Below are 27,627 nucleotides of genomic sequence, written 5' to 3'. Positions count from 1 at the left end.
CAATATACTGTACAGGTGATCCTCATCTTACAACTGTTTTCTTAGTGGCCATTCAAAGTTAAATAAGAGCAGCACAGAAAAAAATGTCCTCTCACTTACAATTGTTTCCGCATCACTACGATTGTGTGATCAAAATTTGGGTGCTTGGTATATAACACGTATTTATGTTGGTTGCCATGCCGTCACATCATTTGTGAACTACTTCCGACATGCTTAACAATCACGAAATTCACTTAAAATTGCAGTGATTTGCTTAACAACCATGGCAAAAAGATTGTAAAATTGGGTGTGACTTGCTTAACAACTGCCTTAGCAATGGAAATTCTGCCCTCAATTGTCGTAAGACGAGGACTGCACGTCATAGCTATGTTGTGCTTCCAGGATGGAGCTGAGGAAGCCTGATCTGCCATTAAGACAGTTGTTTACCAGCCATTGGCTTTGCAGACACTGGAACTATGGCTTCCAGTATCTTTTACATCATATAAGGTAACCAAGATTGTCCAGAGTTTCAGATGGAAGCTCCCCAAACTGTCATCCTCTTGAATCGGTACCTAGAAAAATGGAAGTTCTTGTATGACTATGTAATTGTCTTCTCCAGGTTTAACCCAGGCTTGTGTCATCCATTGCACTAAGCAAAATGTGGGTTGTTTGTGGTGACCTCAATAAACTAGGGTTATAAACTAGGAAGACAGGATTAGGGCATCTTAGAGATTTTCTGATTTATCATAAGGTTTTATCATATGAAAAATCAGGCGTTCCCTGAATGGCAAGATTTTTCTGTTCTGAACTGGACAAACACATTCAGCTTCTACTTTTGCTAGGAACTTAATTACCAATAATATATACACCTTGTCCGCTTCCTGTGACAATACGGACAATACAAATTCCATGAGTCATACAAAAAGTACTCTCGGTGATACATTCTGCCTGGATGTGGAAGAAGAAAGAAAACAAACATTGGCTATTTGATTTATCTGTTGCTTTTCTGGCAATCCAGGCTTTCTTTAAAATTTAAAACTTCCTTTGGACTTAAGAGGGTGAAGACTAAAGATTTCTAGTGAAAGACCCTCTTATTGGCCTATTGGCCTCTCCTTATGTACAAATTTAAGTAAAAGGCTAAAAGTAACAAGTGGCAGAATATGTTAACAACAATAACAATGCTCTCTTCTCTAACTGCAATAGCAGAGCGATGTAGAAAAAAAATTCCAAAGTGAATTGAAATAGGTAAAATCCCAAAGGAGCAAAGTATAGAAGTAGAAACACTATGGTCACACAATCAAAACCAGCCCAAGGCAGGGTAATCTAGGATCAGAAGAATCTACTTCATTTGATCTCAGGTTGGCTGCCTAAGATTGGTTGTAGCAAGGTGAGTTAATTCCCTCCCTCCCCCTGCACACACCTGTCTGTAAACTGAAAGTGAGTGTGTGCACCCTGCAGGACGAAGATTGAATTTCTGGCACTTTGGGTGAGTTGGCAGCTGCACTTCAGATACTGGCATTTCTTCCAAAGATACGTTACGGATCTCTCGTCTTCCTTTTCTTTCTTTTTTATCCCCCCAGGATCTTAGGCCAACTTTTCCAAGAAAAGGGGGAATTGCAAAGATGGCATGATCTGAACCAATGTTGCCGTTTGTGCAGCCAAGAAATCTGAAATTTATACTGATCCAGTGAGGGGTAAGTAACTTTAAGACTTCCTATCAGGATGGAATAACTGAATAACAGTGTTGGAAGGGACCTTGGAGGTCTTCTAGTCCAATCCCTGCTCAAGCAGGAAACCCTACACCACTTCAGACAAATGGATATCCAGCATCTTCTTTAAAACTTCCAGTGTTGGAGCATTCACAACTCCTGGAGGGAAGCTGTTCCACTGATTAATTGTTCTCATTGTCAGGAAATTTCTCCTTAGTTCTAGGTTGCTTCTCTCCTTGATTTAGCTTCCACCCATTGCTTCTTGTTCTGCCTTCAGGTACTTTGGAGAATAGGTGGAAACCCCCCCCCCCCCCTTCTATGTGGCAGCCCTTCAAATAATGTGCTATCATTTCACCCCTAATCTTTTTCAACACTGTTGTTTTCAAAAGGGACATTATTTTCTCTTCTGGTAATTCCTTGCTTTTCCAAATCCAGAGATCAAAATTACTTTTCCTTGCAGGATTATTGTTTTCTGCATTTTTTTATTCCATTCCTCCATTTCTAGGATATCCCACATTGTATATAAAGTGGTTTTTTTCCCCCTCCTTCAGGGCTTCTTCCTCACCGGAGAACTTATTTCATTTCTTAACATTTATCTCCCATCACTTCTCTAAGCAGTTCTAACTGGTATTTATGCTTAATCCCTTTGTGTTGTTTTCTCTGTTCAACAGTGTTGCCAAGTAGGTAAAGCTGTGAGAATTCCTAATTGTGTACAATTTGTGTAAAGCCACTTAACTTACTTTAATGTACCAACCTAGACATTGATTGCAAATCATTGTTTTAGCGTGAGCTAAAGTACATCATATATTAACTCTTACAATTTATTCAGTGAACTATGGTTAAAACAAGCCAGTCAATAAATATCCCAAGATAATTCTGAGAATCTTAATTTCCCAAGTACAATTCTTAAAACCATATGCAATCTAAATCATGCAAACTGTCCTTGTGCTCACTTTATGAAGGATCCCCAAAACTCAGTTGTCCAAACTATAGGTATGTCCTGCAACTACGCCTGCGATCCGCTGAAGTGTTGGCCTTTTAAAGTTAGAATCTTTCTTTTCAAAAGGTTCTCGAAGCTTTTCTTTTGTTCTCTATTGTAATTGCATACTGATTTTACAAGGAACTTGCAAGGGTTTTGCTCATAAGGAAGTAAACGCAATTTATTGGACCGGGGAAGACCGGGGAAAAAGAGATCTGACCAGTTGGATTAATGATTATTAGTGTCAAAAGATTTGCTAAAGTTCACCAACAGCTCAGCCGGCCGCTGCTGAGGGTAACAGCATTCTGTGGGCCTTTGGCGTTTAAGTCATGCCGGTCACATGACCACGGAGACATCTTCGGACAGCGCTGGCTCTTTGGCTTTGAAACGGAGATGAGCACCGTCCCGTAGAGTCAGGAACAACTAGTCTGCATGTGCGAGGAGAACCTTTACCTTACCTAAACAGAAAGAACATCCATTCATTTCCTCCCGGTATTCTCGGATGTAAACTGATATCAAATACAAACAAAATTCTAACTGTTTTATCTGCTGAGTGGTAACCCTATCAACATTGTTTGTTTTATCCCACTAACCTCTCAAAAACACAAACGGCTTTATCAATTGTTTGCAATGTTTACATATCAGGTGGGGCTCCTAAATAAATAGTTTGGGCTTAATTTTCATAGAAATGGATGTAAATGCACTTAACTATTCAAGTCCATACTTGGGTGCTTTCAAGTGATCTCCATTGAGTTTAGTTCATGGGTATCCAATCTTTTGGCTTGTCTTGGCAGCGTTGAGTGAAGACCAATGTGTTGCATGGCATATAAATATATATATATAGTATAGTTAATGCCTATACTATAATCACACCATAAAGTTAAGAGTTTATGATCGGTTGGGGCCGCATTCCTAGCTATCCAAGGCCATGAGTTGGACACATTTGGTTTAATACACAGGAGCACACCTGTGTTTCTTACCTGTACCCATTACAGGATCATTATTGATATACATCAGGCATCAGGTGGGAACCTTTCATTCTTTCGTTTTGACTGAGTTTGCACATAGCAGTGTTCTATCAATGATTTGTTTGTTGGGCTCCTCGGTAACAGGTAGTCCTTAACTTATGACCGCAATTGAGCCCAGTATTCTGGTCATAGGTCATTCTCGTTAAGTAGGTTATCATGTGACCACACCTGTTTTTATTACCTTTTGGGGCAGTGGACAATAAGTTAATCCATTGTTCCCCAATTAGTGTTTTTTTATCAGAAATTGCAAGGCTGGTTTCCAGCAAAAATAATTATTATGATTTTGTTATTATTTGTGGTAATGTGATGTTGCATATGGTGGTAAGTGTTGGCTGGTTGCCAAGCATCCCAAATGCAATCACATGACTATGGGGGAGCTGGCAGTTAAAACTTTCAATCTGGGTTTAGCCAACACTCTTCCTTCCTTCCTTCCTTCCTTCCTTCCTTCCTTCCTTCCTTCCTTCCTTCCTTCCTTCCTTCCTTCCTTCCTTCCTCTTCCTCCCTTTTTCCCTTCTCATCCATCTCCTTTCCTCCCTCCCTCTCTTTCCTCCCCCATCCATTTCCTTCCTTCCTCACTCTCTCACTTCTCTCATCCATCTCCTTCCATCCTTCCTTCCCCCTCCCTTTTTCCTTTCTCATTTATCTCCTTTCCTCCCTCCCTCCCTCCCCTCCCTCATCCATTTCCTTCCTTCCTTCCTTCCTTCCTTCCTTCCTTCCTTCCTTCCTTCCTTCCTTCCTTCCTTCTCTCCTTCCCTCCCTCCTTCCCTCTTGCTCTCTTTCTGGAAGTATGGATGGATAAATATGCAACTCATTTGAAACCATACAACCCAAATTGACTAATCAGTGAGAAGTAAGTTACAGTTTCACCTCTTGAAATGGCGTCAGCCTTTTACAGCTTTTTGCACAAATAGCTTTTATTTATTTATTTATTTTTGCAAAACTGGGCAACAAAAGTGTACTCTATAAACTTGATGCGATGGCGATCGAACCAGTTTGTGTAATTTTTTTAAAAAAAAGACTCTGGGTTTCTTTCTCTTGAACTGTAAATGAGTTTGTAAATAACTTTTGTGAAAACGATACGTCTCATTAAATTATAAAGTGGAACTGGTACCAAAGGCAGATCAGTTTTATCTTTCCAGCTCACGGTCATCTGAGAAGTGTTTGCAAAGATAAAATAAATTAACTTCAGTGAATGGTGGAGGTTATAAATGCTTTTTAAAATATTCGGGTACGATACCTATGATATTATAACATTTATTCAATTGGGGTAGAATTTTAAAAATTATGCAAGTTTGTTTCAAACTTCTGAAACAGTTTTTCTTCCTTCTTTTCAACCTGGATAGAATTTCAGAGCAGTTAAAAATAGTCTATGAAAAGATGATCTGATTGAAAAGAAGATCTGATTGAAAGGATCAATCTAAACAAGATCTCTAACCCCCCTCTCCCCAAATGGATAAAGACACTGTGTGTGAGTTGGACAGCCATATAAATTTGTTTCATAAATAACATAAATAATTACAGTTCTCCAGGAAGGCCAAGAAATAATATTTGTAAAAAGCCCAAAAGCTTGATGAAACAAAGAAAAATATCAGATGCAGTCTCTAAACGTTATTTTAACATGGTTTTTTAAATAAACCACAGGGATGGAGGCTTCCAATAAAACATAAAATAGTACTCATTGCATTAAACCAGTGGTAGGTTTTCAATTTTTTTACTACCGGTTTGTGCATGTCCGCACTCATGCGCGATGCTTCTGCTCATACGCAAAAGGATCTGGGCGCGTGGGCGGAGCCTCCCACCACCGCTGCTACCGATTCGACCGAACCGGGAGCAACCCACCTCTGCATTAAACTCCAATAAATTTACATCATATAAATTTAACAGTAAATAAATAAAATGCAATAATAAAAATAACACCAAACTGTGGAAGAGGAGCAGGGAAAAAAAAATCACAGTGGTTTTTCTGTGATGGGACAAAAGTAGTTGTAAAGTAATTGAGAAGTACCTTGAAATCAGATCAAAGTTGAGATTATTTTATTAAGCTCAGCATAATAAATTCTGTTTTACAACTGCCAGCTATTTCTGGACGGGTATCTGTCATATGCTCTTTATGTAGCTGACATTAGCATTTTTTCCAACATGCAAATAACTGACCTTCGTCTCTTAATGCCAGGGTGAAAATCACTAAGGCCTTTGCATTTTCCTGAGTTCTTTGGAAGAACGCAGTGATTCTCTGAATTTTCAAGAATTGTTTGTGATACTTGAGTGGCGCAGAGGGGTCATTGGAGGTGATTTGTTTCTGGAAGCACATCACTTGGTGGGAATAATAAAACATTCTTACCAAACAAGATTACAGGATGTGATTGGGAGATAAACATGTAGACAGAGACCTGTGATACCCACAAACAGGATCTCTGAGGAAAAGGAGGAAGTGGCAGCGTAATAATTAATGTATATAATACTGTAATAAATTACCTAGTATTTATACTGTCAGATGATTTTTTTTGTGTAGTGCAAGATACGCGACTCTCTTTACAGAAATACACATAGAATTTCCCTGTAACTGTGTCTGTTGTAATCTGTTTCTTGATTATAAATTGTCGTTTTGGAAAGGAAGGGAGGGAGGGAAAGGGAAGGAGGGAAGGAAGAAGGAGGGAAACATGGAGAAAAGAAGGAAGGAAGGACAAAAAAGAAAGAAAGAAAAGAAAGAAAGAAATGGCAGACTATTGCTTCCCCAATCATTTGCTAGTCATAAAGTATTTATTCTCTGTCTCTTTGATAGATACACACACACACACACACACACACACACACACACACACAGCCTACTGCAGAGCCCTGAACTTCTGCATCAAGTAATATTGCTAGGTTTGTGTTTGTCCTTAGATAAAACTACTAGGATTTTTGGCCTGAAGAGGACAGAACTGACGAGAAATAGTACCGTTTCAACATGAATTAAGTAAAGCCGTCTCTTTCCTTAATTCATTAGAATTCAGTAGATACCTAAATAGCTACTTTTGCCAGCTAGCTGAAAAAGAGATGCCTTCCTGAAGAACTCTCTAATACTCTCTTGTAACATCCATAACATCTGTGGTGTTCATTTCTTTTAAAATAGGTTCGAGATGAGATTGGCAGAACCGAGACGATCTAAGTAAATTTCCAGGGGCTTTTTCCTGCAAAGGCCAGCATCTGGATCCATCATGTCTTTTTCTTACGATGATATCATCGAAAATCCCGACTACCCTGACTACCACAACTTTGAAACATTGGAAATCGACAAGTTGTAAGTTTGCCCTTAGCATATAGTACGTGCTTAGAAAAAAGTCTGGATAGAGATTTTTTTTTAAAAAAGTTTTTTTTTAACCCATTAAATGGCTCATGTGATCTGTTGTCGACGGGGCGGGGAGTGATTTTGTTATGATTTTATTATTATATAAATTTATTTGATTTTTAAAATTAGTTTAAAATTAGTGTTATTGTTTTGAATGTGGTTTTTATATTCTGTAAGCCACCTTGAGTCACCAAGGGCCATGGACTGTTGTGGCATTCTCATGGTCATGGGTTCAAAATTCAGATGCTTGGCAACTGACTCATATTTATGACAGTTGTGGTGTCCCAGGGTCATGTAATACAATACAATACAATACAATGGCAGAGTTGGAAGGGACCTTGGAGGTCTTCTAGTCCAACCCCTTGCCTAGGCAGGAAACACTATACCGTTTCAGACAAATGGCTATCCAACATCTTCTTAAAGACTTCCAATGTTGGGGCATCCACAACTTCTAGAGGCAACTTCTGTTCCACTGATTCATTGTTCTAACTGTCAGGACGTTTCTCCTCAGTTCTAAGTTACTTCTCTCCTTGATTAGCTTCCACCCATTGCTTCTTGTTCTACCCTCAGGTGCTTTGGAGAATAGTTTGACTCCCTCTTCTTTGTAGTAACCCCTGAGATATTGGAACAATGCTATCATGTCTCTCCTAGTCCTTCTTTCTCTTAAGCTAAACATACCCAGTTCCTGCAACCGTTCTTCATATGTTTTAGTCTCCAGTCCCCTAATCATCTTTGTTGCTCTTCTCTGCACTCTTTCTAGAGTCTCCACATCTTTTCTACATCGTGGAGACCAAAACTGGATGCAAATATTCCAAGTATGGCCTTAACCAAGGCATTATAAAGTGGTATTAACCCTTCACGTGATCTTGATTCTATCCCTTTTGTGACTTTCTGACAAGCAAAGTCAATGGGAAAACCGAAACTCACTTAACAACCGTGTTACTAACTTAACAAGTGCAGTCATTCACTTAACAACCATGGCAAGAGAGGTTGTAAAGTGGAGCAAAACTCAACCACAGAAAGTTTGGACACGATGGTGGTCGTAAGGCAAGGACTAACTGTCATTCTACCAGGATTTGGTGACATGGGTAGGTGAATTTGAAAGCGGTGCCTTTATGAAGTTTGGATAATTATTAACGTCTCTCCCTTTCGGTTTGTCCTGCAGAAAACCTTCTCAAAGGAGTACTCACATTTCAGACAATCCTTACGCCCCCTTTGGGGATGACAAGAAGGAAGGAGAACCAGTTCTAATACCTCTGAAGTTAGTGCAGAGTCAAGATAAGGCCGAATATCCACCAAGAGATTATGGGTTTGAGTTGCCCAGTACAAGCCCACATGAAAAGGCATATGGTATGCAGCTCCAGTGAATGTAGAGATAACAAGGCAGATGACTTTGAGGTGTCTACAGTACAGCAATACGTTTATATCTATATTGCCTAAGTAGCCCTTGACTTAATAGCCATTCGTTTCGTGACTGTTTGAATGTACAATGGCATTGAAACAGCTGCAAAAGCTGAGTTGGTTAGTCTTCTCTAGCCAGCTTTGAAATAGTCCTCATGCCAAAATGTCTGAGAACATGCATTTTTAAAATTTCTTTAATGTTTGGAGCAATTATTTGATTCGCTGCTAAGTATACTTGAGGAAGGCGGTGGCTCAGTGGCTAAGATGCTGAGCTTGTCAATCAGAAATGTCGGCAGTTTGGCGGTTTGAATCCCTAGCGCCGCCTAACGGAGTGAGCTCCCGTTACTTGTTCCAGATTCTGCCAACCTAGGAGTTCGAAAGCACGTAAAAACGCAAGTAGAAAAATAGGAACCACCTTTGGTGGGAAAGTAACAGCGTTCCGTGTGCCTTCGGCGTTTAGTCATGCTGACAAGACCACAGAGACGTCTTCGGACAGCGCTGGCTCTTCGGCTTAGAAACGGAGATGAGCACCGCCTCCTAGAGTCAGGAACGACTAGCACATATGTGCAAGGGGAAGCTTTTACCTTTACCTTTATCAGCTGTGTCATTTTTGGGGTATTGAACTTGCAGCCATTGTGGCTTGCAAACCACAGCTTATGATTTGGCGTAGCCCATTGTAGCTTAGTCAGTCAATCACGGAATAAGAAACGTTGGTTAAGAAGACATACGCTTCCAGTTTATATGCGATACAAGAGGAGTAAACAATTCGTTCTATATTTGTCTTTTTTGCCTTCATCAGTTAATCCTTCCTTTGAATATGAACCAGAATCTGAAGGGATATTACCTACCACCAGTCATGCTTTCAATATTCAGGATGCAGACAGTTATTCAGACGCATCAGAGAGAGGTAAGATTTAAGGCAATTCATGTCCTGGCTGACATGTACAGAACTGACTCGGCAATTCTAGGCTAGCAGGCATGCATTTCTGCTTATTTTATTTTATTTTATTTTACTTTACTTTATTGTCATTGCACCTCGTACAACGAAATTCATTGCCATCTTCAGTATATATTATAACTATAAAAATAAAACACAAACACACCTCCTTTCCATTCTATACAATGGAATTGAAAACTCCTGGTATTGCATTAATATTGCACTATACAGTAGAATTCAATATAGTTACTGGCAGAAAAGAATAGAAGCTGTTATTCAGCCTATTTGCCCTTGTTTTTATTACCCTGTACCGTCTTGCCAGAGGGTAATAGTTCAAAAAAAGGGATGCCCAGGGTCAGATGGATCCTTAAGAATATTTTGAACTTTCCCAAGGCAGCGGGAGCTATAAAGCTCTTCCAAAAAGGGGAGAGGGCAACCAATGATCCTCTGGGCAATGACCTTTAACCCTCTGGAGTGCTGTCCCAACTGCCACTGTGCAACTGGCAAACCATAGACAGGTGCATTAAGTTAAAATACTCTCTATGGTGCAGTGGTAGAAGGTCATCAGCAGTTTTTTATGCATGTATTATTGTGCAGTTAATTGCAAATTCATTGAAACTTGCTATGGTGAATTCTTTTCTATAGTAAATATTGTCCAGAGGCGTAGCAGGCGACACAATTATGCCACTTTTGAAAGGCCCAGCTTGCTTCGTTTAGACCGAGAATATATAGAAGCAAAGAGGAAAGAAGGTGAGTTATTTATTTATTTGATTTAATTCTGCTCTCGTGGGTACATAAATTTTAAAATCTCACCAGGAACTCCGATTGCTGTTGTTATAATCATTGACGATAGGAATACAAAAGATTCTTGTTTGCTTTGGTGAGGTTGCATTGCCTCCTACCTACGGGATTGGCTCACTCAAAGCAACGTACCTGAAATCAGTGAATCATGACAGCTTTATGGGATGCATAAACCCTACCACTCTCCTAACTTTATTGCCATCTTCATTTTTGCAGAAGAAAAATTAATCAGCGATCTGTCAAGCATGTCCACGCATGAAAGAGTCAAAGCAATCCAGAAGATTCCCAGATCAATGAAAGAAAAACGTGAGATTAGGTAGCAGGCACATATTTGTATTCTGAGGGTACTTAAGTTAATGTACAAGGATTAAAAATGCATCCTTTTAAATGTAAATGTTTCACCTCCTCCTTTTTCCTCTTCTTCTCTGCATCTAGGAAAAATGTACATAAACATCTGTACACTTGCATTCAGACGTTATACATATCTAGCAAGTATTTGCCTACAGACGTTTCTATTAGACATAGAAAAAGATCATTTAATTGAAATGCTGGAAAATCCTTTTTATACTGTTTTTGGCTCTCACTTTAATTTTCTCTCTGGATTTATGTAGAACTGTTTTGTCTTTGTTTCGTCAGCTGCTCTATAGGCGGTTATAGGTACAAAATACCTAAATATTCTATAGTTAGATGGCAAAGGGTTTTAAATGTTTAAGCAAGCATGTTGTGCACGTGGTTTCATTTTGCTAATGGAAGTCAGTCTTACTTGAAAGGAGGAGAATGAAATAGGGAAAAAAGCTGCTTCCAAACAACTCCTGGAGTTTCATACTTTTTAGTTAAGCGACTGTACTGTTTTACCCTTGCTAATTTAGAATGAGCTGAAACAGATAGAATGAGTTGGAAAAGAGCTTGCTTCCACCCATCTGCCTTATATTATTGTTGCTGTTTGATATTCGACAGGAACCGTGTTCTAACAGAACAAAAAAAGAAGTCCTACAACCAGGATGCTCAACTTAACTGCTGCGCCCAATGCTTCTACAGCACAGCTTTGGTAAGGCGAGATGTTGTGGAAGAAGGACCACTTGTTGAGAGGAGGAAGAAGAATCTTACCTATTGTATTTAGCCAAGTCTCCTGTTCGGTTGTGATTTTGGCTTTCTTCTCCCAGTTCTTCCGGCAGCTAAAGAACAGTTTGGTCGACTGCTTTCAGCTCTTCCAGTTTTGGCAGAAGGCACTCAAAGACATTGGCAGCCAATTTGGGACCAGCATCCATTCCTACTTTGTGTTCCTGACGTGGCTCCTCATGTTCAACCTTTTCTCCTTCCTGATCAACTTCAGTTTCCTTGCAATTCCTCAACTCATCGCCGGTCAACCGAATCACCTTTCCTTCACGAGCCTGGAATTTTTAACCGGAGCTGTACGTAGGTTTATAAAATGAAAACAAAAAATGAAGACAGAGCTGTTCTTTCTTTCCACTCTACCAGCCAGATGGATTTAATTGTGGCTTGTTGATTCAGCGAAGGGGGGCTGGGTTCACTTCACCCGCTAAGCCATCAATCGTGGCTTTTTACAGACTTCAGTGTTTAGCAATCAAGGAAAATATTTGTAGCTCAGGGTTGACTTGATGCTCTATGAGCTTGGTTGTTTCCTTGTAGATCAGGAGCGTCAAACTTGATTTCATTGAGGGCTGCATCAGAGTTGTGGGGTGGGCGTGGCTGGGATGGGCGTGCCCAGCTCAACTTCACTCATGTCGGGGGCGCCTGTAGTGGCCCAAGTGATCTGCTAGCAAAAACGGGGCTTTCAAGCTCCATTTTTGGCTGCGACAGCCTCCTACAACCCTCTGCCAGCTAAAGCAGAGCTGCACGCAGCCCTCCCGCGCTCCCTTTTCGCTGGCAGAGGCACCACGGGCAGGTCCTTCTCTGTTTTCGGGGTGGCCCTGTGGGCCAGATCTAAGCACCCCATGGGGTGGATCCAGCCTGCGGGCCTTGAGTTTGACACCCCTGTTGTAGATGTTTCATTACTCATACTAGGTAACATCATCAGTGCTAGTCATCACTAGCAGTGATGTTACCTAGTTTGGGTAATGGAACGTCTTAAAAAAATAAACATTTCTCTGAGAGCAGCAAGGAGCCCTCATTTCAGTGTTTGGATTCATACAACGTGCTAAACCCAGCAAGCAAACCTCTGCATGTTTTAGTAAGGTATGTGACTCTTAATTGCCTGTTAAAGCAAACAGTTAAAATAAATACCTGTTTAAAAAGGGAAGCATCCTAAAAAGAGCTTGCTTTTACCTCGAGGCAAAATGGGCATCAAATAAACCAAGTAAGTAAGTAAAGTAAGTAAGTTACAAAATAAACCCAGTGTGAAACAGGCCATAAACCTTCTCTGCCTCTATGGAGAGGGAAGAGTATTAGACAACTGATACTATCAATAAAAATACTTTGCTGACCTCTCGAATTCTGATACTACTTTCTCTTATTGTCCCAGGGTTATTTTACAAACACAGTACTCTACAGCGGCTTTTATACCAACAGTACAATAGCGAAAATTGAGAATGCCTCGCCGTATTATATGCAACTGGCTTACATTTTCACAATTGGGATTTATTTTATCATCTGCTTTCTGAGCTTGATCTACAGGTACGTTGGTTAAGGTGTTGGGACTACTATGGGGGTGGGGGGGAGTGGTCTTTAATAGTCCACTAGATCACCCATGACCCATGGAGTCATCCTTTCAGAGATATTCCTTTACCAAACTTCTCAGTCCTTTCCACAATGACAGAGCTTCTAACCTACAACCTTCGGTGGAAAGGGTGGGAATAATGTTCAGAGATGGATCAGCCTTGAAAACATTAGCATGTTGAACTAAATAGCAAGTCAAACATCAGCCTAGGAAATGTTGTACTATGATAGAAACTCTTTTATGATAACGTTGATGGCATAAAATTTCAATTCCATAGGAATCCTGGATTTTGGAGGCATTCTGCATAGTAGCCCAGTTGAGGTATCTAGTTCAAAAAGGATTAACCTATGATGCGGTGGCTCAGTGGCTAAGAAAGCAGTTCGGCGGTTCAAATCCCTAGAGCCGTGTAACGGAGTGAGCCACTGTTACTCGTCCCAGCTTCTGCCAACCTAGCAGTTCGAAAGCCCGTAAAAAATGCAAGTAGAAAAAATAGGAACCAATGCGCTTTCGGCATTGAGTCATGCCACATGACCACGGAGACGTCTTCGGACAGCGCTGGCTCTTTGGCTTTGAAGCAGAGATGAGCACCGCCCCCTAGAGTCAAGAACGACTAGCATATATGTGCAAGGAGAACCTTTACCTTTATGATGCAGTATTTCATTCAGTTAAAGGTGACAGACGCAAGAGTTTTAATACCTTAGTACCTTGAATAATCTCTCTCTACTATTTTAAATAAACGCTCCTGAAATGGTTGCTGCTTTTTTAAAAAAAAGAATGAAAAGCAAAAGGAACAGCCAGGGCAAATTAACAACTTCGGTCACTGCGAAGCAATTGACTTTTAAAAATAAATGTTCCTTTAATTCTCTTCCTGGTTACGTTTATTATGTTGCTTGTAATTGGACCTGGCCACGCAGCCTCTCCCTAGCAGTTGCCTTGGAGAGAGAGAGAATAGGCCACAAGAATGCTGATTTACCACAAAGTGGTAAAAGACCTATGTAAAGACTAGACTGCATTGACATAAACTGGGATATGGCTAATCTCAAGAATTTATGCTTTCAGCTTAGTGGAGCAGTTTTCTTTTGTGTGTGTCTGTAACACAACCCACACCCACACACTTTTGAGATTGGCTGATTAATTTATCAGGGCTTTCGCCAAGTATTCAAAATTCCATCAAATTGAAAAAAGGATGTACAGTGGTACTCATAGTTAAACCGTTCCGGGAGGCGTGATGAGTACCAAATAAATTTCTCCCATAAGGAATAATGTAGTGAGTGACAAGCAGGACGCAGTGGCTCAGTGGCTAAAACACTGAGCTTGTCGATCAGAAAGGTCGGCAGTCCGATGGTTCGAATCTCTAGCACCGCATAACAGAGTGAGCTCCTGTTACTTGTCCCAGCTTCTGCCAACCTAGCCATTCAAAATCACATAAAAAATTCAAATAGAAAAATAGGTACCACCTTTGGTGGGAAGATAACAGCGTTCTGTGTGCCTTCAGCATTGAGTCATGCCCACATGACCATGGAGACGTCTTCGGACAGCGCTGGCTCTTCGGCTTTGAAACGGAGAAGAGCACCATCTCCTAAAGTTGGGAACGACTAGCACGCATGTGCGAGGGGAACCTTTACCTTTACCTTAGGGAGTCACAAGACAATTGACACCCACAAGTTCTAGTTTTGTGCGTTGAGTATCAAACAAATGATGAGTACTGGGACAGAATGTTAGCATCCAAATGCATTGAGTACCAAATTTGATGAGTTTCAAAGCAGTGAGTACCAAGGTATCACAGTATGTATATATAACTTTGAGGGTCTTTCTTTACCAGGGACTGTCTGCTGCCACCTGGCCAGAAGTTTGAAGACCAAATTATAAACCAGATTGAAATAATAGCATTCCAAATGACATTTATGCAATTTCCCCCCCCTCCCCCCCCATTGTGGATGTGCAAAAGGTTATCTAAAGATGCATGCCATCTTTTCTCTTTCTCCATCCTCTTCTCCCTATGCCTTGGTCACTACAGCATGGCAAAATCCTTCCGTAACCACATCGGTATGCCTCAGATGCACTCGGGAAACGCTGCCAAGCTGCTTTGCATCTGGGACTTCAATGTGATGGATGAGAAAGCTGTGCAGATGAATCAGAAAAACATCAGCACGCAGATCAAGGTAAAGGTGACAACAGTCGCGTTGAGATGATTAATGCATCGAGAGGTCATTTTTTTCCCCCCCGGAGAATTGACAAGAGCAGAAAATAATTCATTGTGTGGTCCGTGGCTTTCTCACCGTTCCTTGGGTCTCATCCTTTGATCATCTCCTTTTGAGAAGTAGAAAGGAGAAATATTTGATACATAAGATGATATTCATACACAATCTTTTACTGTTACCCTTCAATTGTGCTAATTAATTCCCAATCAGGGGTACTTGGTGCTCTCTGAGCTTGGTTGTTTTCTCCCAGACATTTCATTTCCTTACCCAGACTCTGATGATGTTAACGACTTTGGGTAATGAAATGTCTGCGAGAAAACAACCAAGCCAGAGAGCACCTCCGATTCCATAGTCCTCCTCCTCCTCTTTCCTTCCACACACCTTACTCCCTTCTAGCACTGATGATGTAAGGCAAGAAATGTCTGCAAGAAAACCACCAAGCTCAGAGAGCACCAAGGACTTCAGTCCTGAGCTACAAATATTCTCCTTTATTAATTCCCAATGTGGAATGTTTGAAACTTAACAGTAGCAATCGCAATCGCACTTTGGACTGATATACCGCTTCACAGCGCTTTAGAGAGCTCTCTAAGCGGTTTACAGAGTAAGCCTCATGCCCCCAACAATCTGGGTCCTCGTTTTACCAACCTCGGAAGGATGGAAGGCTGAGTCAACCTTGAACCCCGTCAGGATCGAACTCCAGGCTGTGGGCAGAGTTAGTCTGCAGTACTGTGTCACCAGGGCTCTTAGGGCAGTGATTGAGTGCAAAGCCAGACCTGAATCCCTGCTTCTAACGTCTCGACCCTCTCTTTTTTCATCCTAGGAGACCCTTTCTGAAATGCACATTGAATCTCTGAAGCTTTCCCCGCAACAAAGGATTCAACGCCTCTTGATTCATCTGGCCATGTGGTTTCTCTCGTTGGCCTTCGCGGTGGCTTCATGCGCTGGCATTTACTTCTTTTCCCTTGTCAATTTAGAGGTCAGCTGCAATTCTTTGGTTTCCTACCCTTTCTTTGGCTTTTCCCCCGTACCTTTACTAAAGCGTGAATAAATGAATGCATACTGTTTCTGGGAATGGGTTTTAAACATGACTGTACATTCTTGACAGTGTGTTGATGGAGGGACTGAGATTGATTTTAGGATGATATATTTCTTCTCCACCCAACCTGGGTGTAGCCCATAAAGTCTCTCCAAACATTGCTACAAGTTGTCATTTTTTAATGAAGCTGCATTGAAGGACGGGGGAACATTGAAAATCCCGAAGGAGTCATCATACGGATGTAATTACCCATGTTTCCGCGAAAATAAGACAGGGCCTTATTTTCTTTTGACTCCCGAAATAAGCGCTTGGCCTTATTTTCGGGGAGGTGTTATTATTTTTGAGGTGCAGGAGGAGGCGATCGTGGTCACCTCATGGCTGCTGCTGTGTTGCATATTTTCGGGCAGGGCTTATTTTCGGGGAGGGTTTATTTTAGCGCATGCGCTCAAAAACCCGATGGGCTTATTCTCCAGGGAGGTCTTATTTTCAGGAAACAGGGTAGTTAATTAGATGCAACTCCTATTTACATTTATGAAATTAAAATTGAAACGAAGTCTAGATAGGGGACCCATCCTGCCCTTGCTTCCAGTCACAGGGGTCACTGGTGCTTTCAACCTGTCCCTCCTTCAACTCTTCTAGTTGCTTTGCCCTGATTCCAAGTATTGAGCTGAGAACTGCTTTCCAAATTCAAGAGAGGTGGGTGGACCGAGATACCATAGTCATCAACCTTCTTAAAAGTCAGGAAGTGTAAAATAAGTCTTGAGATCCCTCCCAAAGTGGCTGGTTGGTGCAGGGCAGGGTGTCCTTGACTCTCTGAGAAAGGAATGTTATTTTGACTATACATCTCCCATACTCCATATAATCCCCCCTCCCGTTTTCCCACAGCAGAAAATGTGACAGGCTTGAAGGCCCAAGGCAAAAGATGGCTTCCAGGCCTGACACTCAAGCAAATTACTTTGAGCTCTCAACAAAAGCTTCTCTTCTCTTTCTCGCTCTCTCTCTTTTTGCTCTCTTTCAAGTTATTTCTGAGTGAGGAAAATACACAGTTGCAAAATGAAGCTACCATGCTGATCTTGCCCATTGTGGTGAGCCTCCTTAACCACGTGATGCCGTTCCTGTACTCCTTCTCCAGCTTGGTTGAAAAGTTCACCTATCCCAGGCACCAGATCTACACTGGTATTATCAGGTATACACTGGGGTCCTTTTTATCCTCCTTTGAAGAAAACCACACCATATCAAGCCATTTAGCTGTTATGTACTGTGCAGGTAATCCTTCACCTCTGATCATCGCTTATTCCTTCCTCCAGTTTTTCCAGCCATCCATCTCTTTGGGTGTGAGTTGGCCTGAGAGAGAGTAGCTGGCTCAAAGTCCCATTCCCCCCCCCCCCCCCCTGGAGTTTCTTTGGCTGATAGGGGACTGGGTGGTCTACATCCTAATGCACTACCTTGGCCACTGTAACAGGGGAGAGGGAAGTTCTTTTTCCATGAACAGACAATTGCTTTCAAATCCCCAACTCCGTTTGGAACAGACTTCGAGGAGACAATTGTGGGCATCCCACACTTCTGAACCCTGAGAGCTGTTGCTTCCTCTTTGTAGGAATGTCATCCTGAAAATATCGATCATTGGAATCCTCTGCTACTACTGGCTCAACGAAGTAGCTCTATCCAAAGTGGAGGTAGGTTTTTTTTCCCCAAACATGTTTTGATACTGGCGCAAAATTCCTTGTAAAGCGATGCAAGGTCTTCTGTCACTCAGGCTGAATCCAGAAATTGTTGCTAAGCCATGGTTTGGATACCTAGGGTCCATTGATCAGCTTGCCATTGCCTGGTTTTTTACAATTGTTAGTTGCAAAGTTGTGTCTGACCAATTGTGTCCCTATGGACAACGTTCCTCCAGGCCTTCCTGTCCTCTACCAACCTCTGGAGTCCATTGAAGCTCACGCTGATTGCTTCAGTGACTCCATCCAGCCACCTCCTTCTCTGCCGTCCCCTTCTTCTTTTGCCCTCCATCGTTCCCAGCATGAGGCTCTTCTCCAGGGAGTCCTTCCTTCTCATTAGGTGGCCAAAGTCTTTGAGTTTCCTCTTCAGGATCTGGCCTTCTAAAGATCAGTCTTGTACAATACATTAAGCCATAAACTATGGTTACTGAAAGATAGCTGCGTACTTCACACAGTACATTAAACAAGATTTGTGGGCCCAACTCGGCCTTCTCTGATATTTTCCAGGCACATACGTGTTTTTACCCAGAATTTCCCAGCCAGCGCAACCACTGCTGAGAATTCTGTTGAGTTGATGTTCACAGATTTGGAACTGGCTTTCACATGTTGCATGAATAAATGACTATTTTTTAAAATCTCCGTTTCTCCCCATTAGTGCTGGGAAACCTTCATTGGTCAAGATATATACCGTCTGCTTATAGCAGACTTTGTCTGCTGCCTCCTCGGTTCATTCTTTGGCGAATTTCTACTACGGTACGTGCATAAGTCTGTAATTTGATCCAAATCAAACTTTCATACAAATACTCCCCAACTTACAACCATTTTTTGGGCACCGTTTAAAGTTTAAAAAGCTCTGAAAAAAAGGACGACCAGTCCTTGCACTTACTGTGTTTCCCTGAAAATAAGACAGGGTCTTATTTTCTTTTGACACCCTCCCCCCAAAAGTAAATGCTTGGTCTTATTTTTGGGGAGGTCTTATTATTTTTTAAGTGTAGGAGGCGGCGAGCATGGTCACCTCATGGCTGCTGCTGTGTTGCAATATTTTCAGGGGAGGGCTTATTTTAGCACATGCGCTCAAAAGCCCAATTGGGTTTATTATCCGAGGAGGGGCTTATTTTCGGGGAAACGGGGTACAACCACCACACCATTCACACACTTGCATGATCAGTATTTGGGTGCTTGCCCTCTGGCACATATTTACAACAGTTGCCGTATCCTGGGGAGTCATGTGATCCCCATTTCCGAACTTCCCAGCTGGCTTTTAACAAGCACAGTCAATAGGGGAAGACGGATTTGCTTAATGACTGCGATTCACGTAAAACCGTAAAGATTCGCTTAACAAACGGAGTAAAAAAACAACAACACAACTTCTCTTTTGGAAAATATTCCTTACAAATCATTACACATCCAGAATGCCTTTCTGCAGAGCCACTGCCTAATCTGTTCTAAAAAGATGTTGCCAAACTTCTTAACTCACAAATCTGCCGTTTCAGAATTATTGGCACCAAATGCTGTAAAAAACTTGGAGTGCCAGAATTCGACATCGCTCGGAATGTTTTGGATTTGATCTACGCTCAGACGTTGACATGGTGAGTTGTGGGGGGAGGGGGGGGAGATCACATTCTGAAGATTCACGAGGTGGGCTATAAATCCAGATAGCAAAAGCATTTAGACTTATACACCGCGTCGTAGTGCTTTTACAGCCCTCTCTAAGCGGTTTACAGAGTCAGCCTATGGCTCCCCAACAATCTGGGTCCTCATTTTACCCACCTTGGAAGGATGGAAGGCTGAGTCAACCTTGAGCTGGTGAGACTTGAACTGCCGAACTGCAGCTAGCAGTCAGCTGAAGTAGCCTGCAGTACTGCACTCTAACCACTGCATCACCTTGGCTCTTGATAGATGGATGTATAAGTACCCTTAAGGTAAAGGTTCCCCTTGCACCAATGTGCTAGTCGTTCCCGACTCTAGGGGGCGGTGCTCATCTCTGTTTTTAAGCTGAAGAGCCAGCGCTGTCCGAATACATTTCTATGGTCATGTGGCCGGCATGACTCAACGCCAGAGGCGCACAGAACGCTGTTACCTTCCCACCAAAGGTGGCTCCTATTTTTCTACTTGCATTTTTACCTGCTTTTGAACGGCTAGGTTGTCAGAAGCTGGGACAAGTAACAGGAGCTCACTCCGTTAGGCAGCACTAGGGATTCGAACCGCCGACCTGCCGACCTTTCTGATCAACAAGCTCAGCGTCTTAGCCACTGAGTCCCTTAAGTACCCTTATCCAAGAACAAAAATAAATAAATAAATACTCAGCTTACATTGAACAACCCCTGTCCTTGAATTCTTACTCAAATATCTTTCTCTCCCTCTTTTCTTCAGGATTGGGATCTTCTTCGCCCCTCTGCTTCCTGCCATCCAGATGATAACATTTTTCATCATAATTTGTGTGAAGAAGGTTAGTCTGCTTTTTGTAATTGCTTTTTCTTCCAGGCCAGCCTTAATTGCATTGTTCTCCCTCCCTCGAGCCTTTTGCTGCTATGAGTTGTACATAAACCCACAGATCAGGGTTTCTCTGTTCAGGGGGATGAACAGCACAAGGATGAGAATGATCAGAACTCACGCAGTTGGGTCTACGACAACCCGCCACAGCCAATTCGCTGTGGGACAACTCACCGCAGGACCAGAATTATCCCAATATCAAAGAAATAGTTGAATAGAATCATTAAAGAAAGGATGTGAAAGGAGCAGTGGTCTCTCTGCCTTGTTCCCCCAGATCAGCCTGCTGAAGAACTGCCAGCCTCCCCGCAAAGCTTGGCGAGGGTCCCAAATGAACACAGTTTTTGTCTTCCTGCTCTTTTTCCCATCGTTCACCGGAGTCCTCTCGGTCGTTGCCGTCACTGTCTGGAGGTGAGAATTTCTTTGGGTCTACCCTTTTCAAGTAGCTTCAAGTCTTCAAGACCTTCTCAAGGCCCTGCAGATATCCAGTGCTGTTTCTGATGCTGCGCAGCGTTTACGAATGTTTCCTTCAACAAACCTCTAAGCTGACTTATGTTTACATAAAAAGAACCTGTCCTTTTTCTCTCTCTCTCTCTCTTTCTCTTTATTTTCCAAGACGGAAGCCTTCGGAAGCATGTGGCCCTTTCCGAGGTCTAACAGCACCCTTTGAAGCTATCTCTGGCTGGATCGCAGTCTTGACTTCTTCCCCGAGTTCAGGATGGGTAGTGTGGATCTATCACAACTTAATCGAGAGCACCCATTTCTTCTTCATCCTTTCAATCATTGTGCTGTAAGTTTCCCGTTAAAAGGAAAAAAAAAAGAGGTGGGATGGAGAAGGGACCCATTTGTTAAAGGGACTCTTTTAATAATGCAGGACTTCGATAAAATATGTGCCCTAAAAGCCTACCCTATTTTTTGGAGTATAAGATGCACCTTTTTCCCCCCTAAAAGAGGGTGAAAATTTGGGTGCGTCTTATACACTGAATGTAGCCCCACCCACCGTCCCCCACCCTTTGGCCTCTGTCTCCCAGCAGTTCACCTCCTTGTAGCAAACGGGGGGGGGGGGGGGGGCTTCCAGAGACTTCAGTAGGCTATAATCCCTGCAGCCTGAAACAGCTGATGATCGGGAGAAACTGAAAGTGAAACTTGCTGTTTGCTCCAGGATGCAAATTGCTGGGAGGCAGATTTTTTATTCTTGTGCTAATCACGCTGTTTGCTGCAAGGAGTAAGTCAACAACTATAAATGCCTATAGAATGTTCAAATTATTAGACTTATTTTTTAAAGACTGCTTTTATTATTACTCTAGGCAACTTAACAAAATGAAGATGCTTTTTAAAATAAATACTTGATCTGAAGAGGCCCAGTGCTATCGTATCTTCTTTTAAATAGCAGAGAATAACTATACTCCCAGAAAGCACATTACTTTTAACAGCATCTGTACAAGTATAGTCTGAAATATAACACTACAAACTGTGTATATTGTCTATGCTGTTTGCTGTTTGTTGCAAGGAGGCAAATTGCTGGGAGGCAGATATTTTTCCATTGTTTTCCTCCCCAAAAGCTAGGTGCGTCTTATACTTTGGAGCGTTTTACATTCTGAAAAATATGGTAATAAGGCTTTTCCTGTCTGAGTAGTCATTGATGCTCCCTTGGTTCTGTTCTTGCAGACATTTCATTATCCAACTAGTTAATACCATCAGTGGAAGAAAAATTGTTCCTTGGTGGAACTGTACTTACAAGCAAATTTTTCCCATTTGTGTGCTTTCTGAAATCTTTGATTCCCATATGGGTACCAATAAAGAAGGCGGTGGCTCAGGGGCTAAGATGCTGAGCATGTCGACCACAAAGGTCGGCAGTTCGGCGGTTCAAATCCCTAGCGCCTCGTAACGGAGTGAGCTCCCGTGACTTGTCCCAGCTTCTGCCCACTTAGCAGTTCGAAAACATGTAAAAATGCAAGTAGAAAAATAGGAACCACCTTTGTTGGGAAGGTAACAGCGTTCCGTGCACCTTCGGCATTTAGTCATGCCAGCCACATGACCAGGGAGACGTCTTCGGACAGCGCTGCCTCTTCGGCTTTGAAACGGAGATGAGCACTTTTACCTTTAAAGGAGAATATTTGTAGCTCAGGGTAATGTGGGATCTTGACTGAGAAATGTTCTTTTTTTTAAAGAAAAAAGTCAACACCGAATAAGAATATGAAACACAATTTATTGGCCAACAGTAATTTTACATTCCTGATTCCGTTTTAGGGTGCTGATATACTTTTTCTTGCAAATCATCAGTGGACGAAAAACAATGGTTAAACTGCTACAAGAGCAAATTGCTAATGTAGGTATTTTCTCAGAGAAATCCGGTCACTCTGGAATAGTGGGATCCAGGCAAACTAGCTCAAATTACAGGAGGGCATTGTCAAACACCAGGGAAATTAGGAGTTCCAGGCAGTTCAAATGGGTATAAAGGTTTATTGTAAGCTTAACAAGAATCTGAACTACTGATGGTCAAGGGAAAGTAGCAGGGGATAAAAAATAGAAAGGAATTCAAAGGGGGGGGGCTGGACTTAGATCTCTTGGAAGCGTAAAGAGACCCATGACTGATGATGCGCTTAACCCCTCCCACATGCTCAGCCTGGTCATCTTCCACAGGTAGCTTTGTTGAATATCAGGAGAAACAATTTGAGAGATTTGACCACAGTAGCTGCTTCTATAAGGATGCCTGTGTCAGATTTTCTAAAGATGCCCTAATTGATTCATAATTATCGAGTCAGGTTTTTAATACAAAACCAGTGATTTATTAGGTGCTCCATTAGGTAATATCTGTTCGCAGTCAAGCCTGTGCTTTGATTTATTTCTGAACTTTACCCCTGTTCCTTCCCTCCCCTCAGTCTGTGCCATAAATCACGTTACCCTATAGGTGCACCCCTCCCAAACCGGCTGCAGTAATCTGAGATCTGACTCCAGCCGACAGTATGCATGGAATGCATTCCCACTCATTCTGTCCCCATGACAACACGGAGAGTTGACTCTCTCTCTCTGTGTGTGTGTGTGTGTTTATGTGTTATCACTGAAGTTAATTCCTTTAACTCACCATCCCTTCTTATTTGAGTGTTTCTTGATTTTTTTATAGGCAGGCAAAGATAAAATGTTTCTACTGAAGAAATTACGTGAGCTTCAAGCTTCTAAGTTGCCCTCTTTGAGAAGGCAACCGGAGGTCAGTTTTGCAGATTTAAACCTTTTGAAGACCAGGTGTATCCATCGCATATGCTGGTTGTTTAATAATGGTTTACTGAAAAAGCCGCAATTGGCTGGAGTACACCAACATGCTCAGCTGTTAAGCCAGGCCTCATAAACCTTAGGGACTAAGCCCATATCAATCAAACTCTCTAATGGCTTAGCATGTATGAACCAGTCCAAGATTATTCATTTTTATTTGGGAAACAACAAATTGGAAAAGACCATTCACCAATTGTTGGGAGAGAGCGGGGAGACAACATATGTTTACATATTCATGTTTTGTGTTTGAGTCTTTTGGTTGGCAAGAATAATGTTCTCTGCAGAACATTAGGTATATCTAGAACATCTAGGTATACCTAGAAAGGTATACCTAGAACTTTATTTGCCTGCTCTTTAAACAGAGGGACGTGGTGGTTCAGTGGCTAAGACGCTGAGCTTGTCGATCAGAAAGGTCAGCAGTTTGGTGGTTCGAATCCCTAACAGACTGAGCTCCCGTGACTTGTCCCAGCTTCTGCCAACCTAGCAGTTCGAAAGCACTTAAAAATGCAAGTAGAGAAATAGGGACCACCTTTGGTGGGAAGGGAACAGCGTTCCGTGCGCTTTTGGCGTTTAGTCACGCTGGCCACAGGACCACGGAGACGTCTTCGGACAGCGCTGGTTCTTCGGCTTTGAAACGGAGATGAGCACCGCCCCCTAGAGTCGGGAACGACTAGCATATGTGCGATGGGAACCTTTACCTTTAAGCAGTGGGAAATCGCTGAATTTCTAACTAACCCAAGAAGCAAAGTTAGATAAAGTTTGAGGGAAGAGGGTGGGGGAAATTTGTGATTGAATTGTTCCAATATGATTTCAATCTTTAAAAAAACGGAGCGGGGTGACCATTACTGTGTTTAACTAGTTCTGGATTTAGGGAAGAATGCCTTAGTTGACCAGCTCAGTCAACTGCACCCGTTGGATACGGATTTACCCCGGATATTAGGACTACCTCTGACCTCCGCGCCTTCCAGATTAAGCTCAAGACCCACCTATTTCAAGTAGCTGGCCTGGCTCAATCATAGTTCGTTCACACTGCTCCTGACGGGTTTTTTAATTTTGTGACTTTAGGAATTTTATTAGGGGATTTTAAATTGTGTTTTAACTGTTTTTATTCATCTTCCTACCTCCTCTATGTACATGTATTCGTTTATTTTGTTTGTGTATTGTCCATACTGTTCTTATGTGTTTTATTGTACGCCGCCCCGAGTCCTTCGGGGGAGGGTGCGGCTAAGAAATAAATTTTTATTATTATTATTATTATTATTATTATTATTATTATTATTATTATTATTATTATTATTATTATTATTATTATTATTATTATTATTATTATTATTATTATCCAAGTCTTGAAATTCAGAAGCTAAACAGCTTGACCAGACTGAGTCTCAACCTGGATGAAAAAATTAGCTGAAGGAAGTACATCTGGGGATAAAGTTAGGATGAGTCAGTTGATCCAAAGCCAAGATCCCAATAATACATCCCAAAAGGAATTCAAGCCATCTACTTAAAAGAAAGAACCACGATCCAGCCATTTAGTCAAGCTGATATTTAGGCCTAGATAAAGATGGTTATAATGACAGGCTCTTTGGGGTAAACAAAACGCTACCGTTAACATTGTCACCATGCTGTTGTTAAGACTACCTGGAAGCACAGCTTGGAAATGGACTGCGATTGGTTGTCTCTGAAGCAGAGTTTGTCTCTCTGAATTGTTTTACCAAAACAAGTTCTCCAACCTGCGAAAGAGAGCTTGTAGCATGCTTTGGGTGACCTTGGTGAAGCTTGTATGGCCACAGTAATTATCTTAGATTTGTTACTAGAAGGCGAGGGTGGGTTATATAATTGGTCACACGCAATGCGAGTCAAGAACAGAAAGTAAGCCAAATTTTGATTGATCTTCCAGAGGGACTTGTCTCTGAGCCAGCTACCTAAGGAGGAAAGCTCTGTTTTGCTGCCCAGCTACGTGGATCCCTTTCCATGGACTGAAGATAGAGAGTCTTCTACTGAGGTAATAGCAGGTGCAGTTGAGGGTGGAGTGTGAGCAAACTTTAGAGCTCTTGCCTTTACATAAAAGCATTCAAAATTGCAGTTGCCAACTCTTCCATGCTGTCCTGTAGATAGGTCGGACTTCACCTCCCGTTATACTTCACCAACTGTGGCCATATTGTTTGACCCATCCGGGCTACATTACGTTGATATTTGGAGAAGATAGAAATTATAATCTGAAGGATACCTCTCTGAAGATGGTTGAACCATACATGTCCTTAGCAGTTTCTCTAAGTGTCCCATCATGAAGTTGATGCTAAGGAAAAGCAGAGAGGCTATCCTAATTTCCACTAGGGCAGGAGAAATGTGTTATGAACACATTGGGGTTTTATTGTTGTTGTTAGTTGCGAAGTTGTGTCCGACCCATCGTGACCCCATGGACAACGTTCCTCCAGGCCTTTCTGTCCTCTACTATCCCCCAGTCCATTTGAGCTCACGCCGACTGCTTTGGTGACTCCATCCAGCCACCTCATTCTCTGTCGTCCCCTACTTCTTTTGCCCTCCATTCTTCCCACCATGAGGCTTTTCTCCAGTGAGTCCTTCCTTCTCATTAGGTCTTTGAGTTTCCTCTTTAGGATCTGGCCTTCTAAAGAGCAGTCAGGGTTGATCTCCTCTAGGACTGACTGGTTGAATCGCCTTGCAGTCCAAGGGACTCGCGGGAGTCTTCTCCAGCACCAGAGTTCAAAGGTCTCCATTCTTCAGTGCTCAGCCTTCCTTATGGTCCAAATTTCACAGCCAGACATTGCAACTGGGAAAACCATATTAGCAGTCTTTAAATCAGTAGTATGAATGAGTGCTACCTACCAGGATAAACATCAGGTGTTTGGTTTCATAAATATAGATGCTTTATAATGTTTTAAAACAGTGCTCTGTATTTCTAACCAAAGTTTATGATTGTCTCCTTTTCAGTCTGTTGGACACCCTGCGATGGCCACCTTTAAACCTGGTAAGTACTAAGTGTTAGGCCGAACGATTATATCAGTATGTTACACAATGGATGCTTGGGGCCTTTTTCATCAAAAGTCAATTTCAACACGCTAATTTGAGAGCATGGATGATCACCGTGCTTACTTGATGCTGCTTATCTCAAAGTAAGTAAACTATGTTTAGTGCCAGTATTATGACCACAGGCTAGATTGGAAAGTCAAAACATGGTTAGGAGAAAGGAACTGTTGTCACCGGAAGTCAAGCTTGACACAAGGTTCCTCTTTAGTGTTGTCTCGAAGGAGAAGTGACACAATTAGAAGTGTAGAAAGAGGCTGAAGGGGACAATGTCAAGTCAACAAAGCTTCTCTTGGTATTTGGTTTGTGGGATGGGAAGAAAAAACCTACTCATGGAGCCTTCTATAAAAAAGTTGAGATAAATCCCAGAGCATTCCAAATTGTGCCACTGGAATCCGGTGGCAAATCCAAAGTTTGGCCAACCTCTTTAGAAATCGTGGTGATTCTTCTGATCGTGCGGGGCACATAAATGCATGCACATCTGGGGCAGGAGAATTGGGTGTTCAATAGGGGTGGCATTTTGATGTGTTTTTGGAGAAGAAATCCTAAAAGCCTGTACAGGTCCCTCTAGCCTGTATTTTAAATTTTTAGGGGTAGGTTTTTAGGAAGACCTCCAAGGTCCCTTTCAATTCTGTTATTCTGAGCTACAGTACATCAGTTTTCTTCCTTTTGTTTGTAACAGAGGCTGGCGAAATAACCCGGAATGCTGGCGCATCTGATGCCCTGGCTTTAGCTTTGAGAGCCAGGCAAGAGGCTGAATGGGAAATGGAAGACGAAGAAAGCTTGAGGTGGAAGTGAAGAATGAAGTGATACATGCATCCCACCGAGCACTTTTTATCTAGAATTTTGCTATTTGCACAAATAAGGTATTTACAGGAACCGTCAGAACTCTTATAAAATGAGAATTTTTTAATAAAATTACTGGCCACTCATAAATTGATGAGGTTTTACTTTATTATGACTTCAGAAATTGAAGGCACCGAACCATTCCTTATGACAAGAATCTCTCTCTTCAGACCTCACCA

The 27,627-nt window shown here is 42.0% G+C and overlaps 1 protein-coding gene across 4 annotated transcripts; it reads left to right on the top strand.

The window, feature by feature from the left end:
• The first annotated feature begins 1,491 nt into the window (after positions 1-1,491).
• On the top strand, positions 1,492-27,607 carry TMC5 (transmembrane channel like 5). Of its 4 annotated transcripts, none has more exons than XM_081965695.1 (23): positions 1,493-1,673; positions 6,811-6,978; positions 8,192-8,376; positions 9,227-9,334; positions 10,010-10,114; positions 10,382-10,481; positions 11,123-11,213; positions 11,329-11,577; positions 12,648-12,799; positions 14,860-15,004; positions 15,864-16,019; positions 17,099-17,265; positions 17,677-17,755; positions 18,453-18,550; positions 19,291-19,386; positions 20,171-20,246; positions 20,565-20,698; positions 20,904-21,077; positions 22,538-22,616; positions 23,412-23,495; positions 25,458-25,562; positions 26,510-26,546; positions 27,285-27,607. In XM_081965695.1, exons 2-23 carry the CDS (start codon positions 6,896-6,898, stop codon positions 27,398-27,400), a joined length of 2,619 nt encoding a protein of 872 aa, XP_081821821.1. In that variant the 5' UTR covers positions 1,493-1,673; positions 6,811-6,895; the 3' UTR covers positions 27,401-27,607. The 4 variants fall into 4 exon arrangements, with proteins under 4 accessions (XP_081821824.1, XP_081821821.1, XP_081821822.1 ...); XM_081965696.1 differs by lacking the exon at positions 1,493-1,673 and adding an exon at positions 2,242-2,315; XM_081965697.1 differs by lacking the exon at positions 1,493-1,673 and adding an exon at positions 2,252-2,368.
• The last annotated feature ends 20 nt before the right edge of the window (positions 27,608-27,627 follow it).

The sequence above is a fragment of the Natrix helvetica genome (genome assembly GCF_964273705.1).
Source record: "Natrix helvetica genome assembly, chromosome: 13".
NCBI lineage: Eukaryota > Metazoa > Chordata > Lepidosauria > Squamata > Natricidae > Natrix > Natrix helvetica.
The sequence above is the reverse complement of the archived record's forward strand: the minus strand, read 5'-3'. Positions and strand labels throughout refer to the sequence as shown.